This window comes from Oreochromis aureus, linkage group 18 (assembly GCF_013358895.1).
Source record: "Oreochromis aureus strain Israel breed Guangdong linkage group 18, ZZ_aureus, whole genome shotgun sequence".
Lineage (NCBI taxonomy): Eukaryota > Metazoa > Chordata > Actinopteri > Cichliformes > Cichlidae > Oreochromis > Oreochromis aureus.
This window is the reverse complement of record NC_052959.1, coordinates 27,731,538-27,740,109: the sequence shown is the minus strand read 5'-3', so window position 1 is coordinate 27,740,109 and position 8,572 is coordinate 27,731,538. Positions and strand designations below refer to the sequence as shown.

At 37.4% G+C, this 8,572-nt stretch overlaps 1 protein-coding gene across 1 annotated transcript; it reads right to left on the bottom strand.

Annotated features, from left to right (window-relative positions):
• Positions 1–1,076: 1,076 nt before the first annotated feature.
• Positions 1,077–7,293, bottom strand: pold3 (polymerase (DNA-directed), delta 3, accessory subunit). The gene is given in 14 exon segments (XM_031749817.2): positions 1,077–2,115; positions 3,071–3,152; positions 3,268–3,356; positions 3,658–3,761; positions 4,002–4,149; positions 4,937–5,009; positions 5,102–5,254; positions 5,257–5,298; positions 5,300–5,357; positions 5,515–5,647; positions 5,886–5,925; positions 6,021–6,120; positions 6,552–6,607; positions 7,135–7,293. Coding segments are annotated over 14 exon segments (1,341 nt in total). The 5' UTR covers positions 7,192–7,293; the 3' UTR covers positions 1,077–1,909.
• Between the last annotated feature and the right edge of the window lie 1,279 nt (positions 7,294–8,572).

Here is an 8,572-nt window from a genome sequence, read left to right as displayed (position 1 = left end):
GATCCATATATTTCCTTTTTCATTAAGACAATTTTTGTATTTTCACTGTCATTTTTGTGCTTGGCTTTTCATTTTAATCATGTGCGTTTTTGTGTTTTGTACGGATTTTTGGGAATCCGTTGAGGAAAATGTTAATATATTTGTCTTACTGGAAACTAAAAGTGACTCAACATGCTGAATATTACATAAAATTCAAATGCAAAAACAAGACAGACCACTAATGGCATTGTTTTTTTTCAAACTTTTTAATAATCTTTTTTTAAATAGAATAATCCAACCCATCTAGGTTATTTTCATTGAGTCTCTGAGCCAAGAAGACAGGGGAAGCTTGCTTGAGGAGATGTCCAAGGATGTGCAGGTGTATAGAAGTGCTTTTACATTCTCAAGGGATAGAGGAGGGGTGGCACACAGCTGGACTAAAGAAACCAAAATTACTCTTTCATTTTTTACTCATGTTACCGTACGTTACAGCTATTCAGAATAAGCAACCTTTCTGTTTTTCATTATTTATACTAACTCTTGTCACACTTGTTGCACCTTAATTAGAAAGTTTTATTAAAAGTAGTGGTTATAATAGTTTAGGATCAGTTGTGTCAAATGTCTTATTTAACTGACATTGGTTTAAAATGAGCTTGAAAGGTGCTCATTTAAAAGCATCAGCAATTGGACAAAATTACTGAAGCACCCATTAGGAGAGGAGCTGAGGAGAAGAATCGAGGACATACAATGAGGGAAATAAAAAAGGTCAGTAAACTAGATCTAAGGTTCTTAAAAACGATGACAAATAATTTACTCAATAACTTTCTAAAAATATTTTGGATACACATAGAAAATGTGGACAAATCAGGGAAAACCTGAAATAAAGATCAGTAAACCAATATATTCTAGCTGCTAAAGAATCCCCCCCCCCCAATTGCTATGTGCCTATACCACTGTGGAAAAGTAATGAGCTGTCCTTCATTTCTTTTTATATTATTAGGAAAATGGAAAATAGGTGCAGTTATTGACTGAAACATGGGCAAGATGGAAATGTAATATATGAGACAAAAAACAGAGTTTGCACACTTGTAACCAGCTTGCAAGTCTGTAGTTCGTACAACCATCTTTATTCTGGAACGCTACTTTTCAATGTTTATAATTTCATCAGCTCATCAAGATTCCTCACACCACGGGCTGAAATGCAGCCCAAACCATGACAGAGCCTCCACCCTGTGTTATAGATGGCTGTAGACACTGTCGTACTGCTCTCCTGAGCCCCACTCACTAGAAACAAAAATCTCAAATTTGGAAGAATTACTCCATAAGACCTGTAGCCACTGATTTTTAGTCCAGGTCTTGTGTAATTTGCCACACATAAAGCCTTTTCTTCAGATTTCTGTAATAATGGCATCCTGACAGCCACCCTTTGATTGAGACCATTTCTGATGAGGTTTTGGTAGTGCTAGCAGAAGATGATCAACTACAATTAAGAAAAAAACAAATCCAAACACAAACAGCTCCCTGGTTTGGCGATATCATATAATTAAAGGGAGGCATAATAATAAAAACTCAATTTGCTACTGCAGCAATAGGTGAAGTCTTTGACGTGAACAGAGGAAGAAAAAAAGACTGTATTGGTCCATTAAAATGTGGTGGTTTGGTTAATGCGTTCAGATTTTCAGGCTTGTGATGGTTTTACATTTCTGAAAGTGAAAACACACATTTAATTTTTTAATGTTTATTGAGTTGGACGTGTATTCATAAAATGGAGAAACTAAAATGTAATTTTTAATGTCCATGTATTGAAGTCCATTTGTCAAGTGTTCTGACTTGTTCCAGCTGATTTCAGATACGCTACAGTGTCATTACAGCAAGTCTACAGCAGTGCTTGTTTGTCCTTAGTGCTACTGAAAGCATCCATCACCATCTGTTACTTCTTCTGGAAAAATCCCATTATGGAAGCTTGTTTAGTTCCCTTATTTGAGTTTGCTGATGCTTTCTTTTGAGTTTTCTTCTCATCCTCTTTGCTACTTGATGATGGTTTTGCTTTAATGGGATCTCTTGAAGCTTGTTTGGAGGGTTTAAAATCATCTTCGGATTCAGAGTAAGATTCACTCACGTAGCCTTTTTCTGTCACTGTGGATGACAAACAAACTGGAGTTACAAATTCATACAAAACAACCAAACTAATCAATCGACTGTGAACAAGAGGACATCGCCAGATTCAGCCTAGATTGCTGCGTTTCTCTTGGTAAGACTGATGCAACAGCAGCAGCGAACATAATGCTGTTATAGTTTAAGGTGGAGCTGGAACCTCTCTACACACTAATGGCAAAGAGCAAAGACCCGGTGCTGTTAAAAAGAGTCCAGGTGGAGTGAAGGACAAAAAGTGATCCTTGCACTTGCTCTGATCTACCACAGCTCTATGTACGCAGAAATTAAACTAAACTATAATCTTAGTTTGCTACGATCTTTAAATTTCACAGCTTGCTGCAGGTTGACAACCCTCATCTCACTTAGTGTTGAACTGAAGCCTGCTGCATGCATTGATGAGTTAATGTAATGGATGGAGTGCACTCAAATAGATTTACCTAAAAGATTTAGTAACTTAGCTTGCAGATTTAGATTAATATTAAATATAATTAAATTATATTAAATATAATAGTTAGATTAGATTTTATTATAATAATAAAAGCCAGGCCTGTAAAAATATAAAAGGAGCTATTAAATCTCTCAGAGAAAAAACATTAAGTTGAGCACTGGCTAATGCATTTTTAGAAAGTACACATTTCTCACAGAATATTACTGCTCTTCCCTGGATGCATAGATTCCTCATAAACAAGTGAAGCGGCTGTGCGCCTGAGTATAAGTATATAAGGAACATCCTTTCTCCATAATAACAGACAGGACTAACAACAGCAGCAGAAATCTCCCAGACCTGAGCTTTTGTCTCATATCGATTACTTGTACAGACCCTGATCTCTTTATTTAAAAACAATCACATATACTGTAGCACTATATATAAATACATTAAAAGTGTTTGATTATTATCTGCACTGGGTGGATTTTCACTGTTGTATGTTTTTCATACCCATGCATCCATCATCGTCCACAAAGATACGGGACTTCATGACTCGTCTTCTCTTCCTTATTTTCATTTCAGAGCTGCTCGGCTGTAGAATAACAAGACACATGCTCCGAGGTAAATACACAAAAAATACATTAAAAAATGAATAAAAGACTACCAAAGTTTCCAGTTATATCAAAAATAGAGTATCAAACACTTACATGAGAATGTCTATCAGGTTCTACCTCCTTTTTAGGACTTGGTGATGACGGTTCTCTTGTCACGACTGGCTGTGGAGAGTCTGGAATAACTGGAAGGGGGAAAACAGATTATCTAATCAATTTTGAAATGTCTTCTTTTATAAATCCTTCTTTTTCCAAAGACTGAAATAAACTGAAATAAAAGTTTTGACCTCACAAGCCATTTGCAGTCCAATTAATTACAATGTTTGGAATTGCTTTTAATGTGCCTACAGCAGCAAAACTAATAAAAAAATATATACATTTATATCTTTAATTCAATTATATCATTATTTGTTCACTTTTAAAATTAATAGGTTTTCAAAATAGAAAACAGCAGAATAAGAGAATAATATAAAAAAAAAGTGTAACCATCTTCATCACTGCTGTCTGGCTCTGGTTTCTTGATCCTCCTCCTCTTTTTCTTCTTCATCTTCTCCTCTTCACTGTCAGAATCTTCAAGCCGCTTAGTTTTGCTATTCAAAAAAAAAAAAAAAAAGGAATTAAAGAATTTAAATTAGATTAAAGCCAGAAATAAACACCCTTTATAACTTTTGAAATTACATTTCTAAGTAACAATTAGAGACAGGGAAGTGGGAGTTGAGGACTGAGGAAAGCGGATTGTTTTCATAAGAAGAAAACTATTTTCCTCACGTACTGAAAGGAATATTTAATCCAATTTGTGTCACATTTCCCACATGAATACCAGCACATACCTTCTGGAGTCTTTCTTTGTGTCTTTTTGTGGCTCCACTGGCGCAACGGTTTCTTGCTTTTCCTCTGGTTTTGACCTTTCATGCTGCTGCGCTGCTCTGGAAGATGACTGAGGTGCTTCCTCCTCCTTCACGGTTTTCTCCGGCTTCTCTGAAGTAGTGAAAAAGAACAATTATTCAGTAACCATATTCAAATGAAATAATTACTGCTCATCTTTCTGGGTTACTTTTGTATGTCGCAAAACTGCATGCACATCGATAAACGTGGAAACTTTATTTAAAATACAAACTCAATTATTCACAACAAAACACTGAAAATATCAGATCATGGCAGCAAAAAAAAGTTGGGACGTGGCATCCATGTTTTCTAAGTAAAACGTAACATTTTCATTTCTGACCAGAAAGGTTTTCCACTTTGCCTCAGACCATTTTAAATGAGCTTTGGCGGAGAAGATGGCAGGGTTTCTGGATCGTGTTCACAAGTGGCTTCTGCTTTAGAGCCTCTACATTCAAACCTTACACTCCATACAAGACAAAACTGTTTTGCTGATTACAACCTGCAGCACTTTGGTACTTTTTTAAAAACTTGTTGGCTCACTCGCTGATTATTTTCCACCATGACGAGTAACGCATTCAATTATGATGCTTTTACTAGGTTTATGTGAAATAAGAACATGACAGGAACAACATTTATTTATATAATGATGTGATTTGTACAACTGCTCTGAAAGGCAGATCGTGTGTCAAATAAAGAGCAAAATACTACTACTACTAATAATAATAAAAACAAACTATGCGCAAAACAGTTTCAAGGTTAAAATAGAAACCTAAAACAAAATAACAGCAGTCTAAATGGAACATATGAATTTTAATCCCCCTTTTAATAAAGTACACCACACACACACACACACACACAATTTTTTTAAATTATTACTCACTTGATGTTTGAGTCCCAAAGAAGTTTGCCACTGGATTGACTTTTGCGACCGGTTTGCTTTTGGGTGCTTCGATCTAAAATACAAAATACACACTTATAAACAAATAGAGCAAAAACTCAAGTACCCTGGAGAGCAACTGACTGCAGCACAAGGACAAAGCCGTACATCATGTGCATCCTCTTTCTTTTCAGGCTTCATCTCTTTGCTGTTATCCTGACTCTTAGGAGCAGATTTGTTAGCAAACATTCCCATGATGCCTTTTGGAGGCTTGGCGGATGATTTTAAAACTGGGCTGGTGTCTCCATTCATGCCAGCCTTTTTGTTTTCAGGCTCAGGTGTAGGAGCTTGCTGAACTTCCCTCGCCTGCTGCAGCTCCACAGAAGACATGGGCACTGCGCTGGCACAGCGGATCGCGCTGTATCTGAAAACCAAAAGGAAATAACTATAAAATAATATTAATAACATTATACATTAATTATGTTTTCATTCTAATAGTGGCTAAACTAATTTTTACACAGGTGGTGTAAAAATGCTGATTACTGGTCACTGCAAATCAAAAAACACCATGATTAGCATACCTGCTGCAGTTTTTAAGATTGTCTTTCACAGCGTCGTAGTCCACAGCGTAAAGTGGGCCGCTGTCTTTAAGCAACGCTTTCTGGACGCTGTAGACGTGCACGCTGACTACCAAGCTCATCTTGGCTTTGAAATCTGCAGAAGAAAACAGCAAACGTGACACACTGCTGCTTCATTTACAACAACTATGTCATTAAATAAAACAAAATACAAAGAAAAGCAAGACTCACTGACATAAAAGTGTACTATTTAGTGATGGTGATGATTATGAAATGAGGACATTACTTTCGAAATGAGAACCAAACAACGAGCCAACCTTGGTGTTACAGAGCAACACAACCGAATGATGTCATGTGAATTAATATTTACACACCTTCCAGCTGCTCCTCTCTCACAACAGACACCTTGTGACTCTGAAAAGCAAACACAGTGTAAAAATCATTAAATCTGCAGCTTTGTGCATGTAGAAAAAAAAATAAATCACAAAAATTGCTACAACAGGTCTCACCGTTTGACCGTTGTCCACAAATTTCCCTGACACAAGGTAGGTGGCATGCAGCTGAGCTGAACTCTCCTTCCTCTTGTGATCCAGGTAATGGTAGAGCATTCTGAACACAAGACACAACTTACATGTATTTCCCACACCTTGAGCCTTTACCTGGGCCACTTAGGAACATCTGTGTTTATGGCATTTATGTATTTATCAGCCAATGACACAAAGTGTTAATGATCTTTTTTTAAAAGAAAACACACAGCACCTTTTTTTGCATGCACACATATGCCAAAACATGCAAACATGTGCATGTCTGCATCTCACTAACACAACAAAAACGGTGTAACTCATTGCAGAAAAACTCAAGCGACATTCCACTGGACTATTACTGTCAAATGTAGTGCTTCTTTGGCGCTAAATACAGTAAGCCCTAATTAATTTAAAATTGGGATTGTTGCTTGGACAAACAAGACATTTTGAAGATGGAAAAAAAAAAGTATCATATATTATTTTATTAGTTCCTGGCATGTCAAAGTAACCACTTACTGTTTTGCTGTGTTGACATGAACTCCAAGAGTGAGACTCAGCCATTTATAGGTTACCTGTTGTAGAGAATGCACACAGGACACTTGTATTTACACAGAGACTACATGACGGATAATAAATATTATCCAAATATTGTCATTTCTTTAAGGTACCGATTATTGTTGCTTTCCATTAAGCTACGTGAGCTGGGAAATATCTAATACTTATCAGATATAAATAAATATCGACTTCATGTCAGTGTTTGAAATGTCTTTACTACAGCAGTGTTTGTCACGCACTTGGCGGTTTCCAGCAGTAACTGAAATTGGTCAACTAAAAATAAGCTTTTCTTCAATTCAAGTGCCATTTACTACATCATAGCAGAGCCGAATTAACACGGAGACCCCTGAACATCCCTAAAATTGATCAAAATGCCCCTGGATACACATAAATTGTCGTGAAAACCAGACAAAGTTAAAACGGCAGTTTTTTTGAGCGGAGTTCAGCAGCCAATCATGTCGAAGCCAGAGCTAATTCACGTTCTAGTTCAGCCAGAAAACGTCATCGCACAAAATGAAATACCGCGAATTAAGAAGGCACTTACTATTTTATTATGGTCATTGACGTATTCGTCAATATTATCCAAATAAAGCTCATCCATTTTGTTTTATTCTCCTTGAAAGCAGACGACTTGCCGTTCCAATTTAACTGCGCGGGAAAGCAGTTTATTTACTTCCTGTTGCATGTCACGTGTCCGCCCGTCCTTCCTGTGAAGCGAAAGTCTTTAGGCTGCCCTCTGCAGGCCAGACGGGGCTGTGACTCACTCCCTGGATCAAATGAATGATAAAAGTAAAAAAAAACAAAACAGGAGCTTCATTCATTTATTTTTACTATATTCCACACACATTATCATTATTAATACGTTTTTTTTGTACCCCAAAACCGTTCCTACTGAGGCGGCTCAGGTCCTTCAATGTTGGTAGGAAAATGCTGACCATGTTCTATCACTCGGTGTTGGAGAGCGTCGTGTTCTTTGCAGCTGTGTGCTGGGGAAGTGGGGTGAAGATAGCTGATGCCAACAGGCTGAACAAACTGATTAGAAAGGCCAGTTCTGTCCTGGGTGTCAGACTTGAGAACCTGGAGGAGGTGTCTGAGAGGAGAATGCTAAAAAGGCTTCTTTCTATCATGGACAACCCTCCCACCCCATGCTGCGCCCCATGATGGACCATCGAGCAAACGCAGCAAAAGACTCATTGCCCGAAATGCAGAACTGACCGCCACAGGAAATCCTTTGTGCCGGTGGCAATAAGACTGTTTAACTCTTCCTCACTCTGTAGGTGATTCTCCTGAGACTATTACCTATGTTATTCTGTTCCCTCCAGACCGTGCAATATTACCCAAGAGTACTTATTGAATATTTGTTTTCATCCCCCCATCATATGCTGCTACTCCCTTCATTCTATTGCACAATACTTGTCACTTTCTAGAACCGCCTGCACTGATAGTTTAGTTATTTATTCACCAGGATATAGTTATGTATATTACTTTGTTAGTGTTATCCGATTATTTGTCTTGCACTATCCTACTGTATATTACTGTACACTATTCTTATTGTATATATTGTATATCTTATATCTATTTCATCTGTTCCTCGGTCTCTCCTGCTGCTTTGAGCATGTACATGACAAAAGAATTTCCCTCGGGATAAATAAAGTTGTTCTTATTCTTATTCTTATTATTCTTAAAAATCAGTGCAAACTGTCTGAGAACAGCAAAATCCACAATGTGAATGCAGTGGAGCTGAGTGGAGAGAGCATCAGTTCATTATAGGCACTATAATGCACCTATGTATGTGGAAAACAATAATGATGATGGGTCTCCAGGGGCCACTTTAATGCTATCTCTTATTATAGTAGCCCAACAATGTGCTTCAGTTTTACCTTACCGTCTATGCGGGAGGCAAAGGAGCAGTTTGTAGAAAATAAAGCTTCTTACACCGCCATCATATCAAAGAGCAATAACTACAACAGCAGCATCCTCAG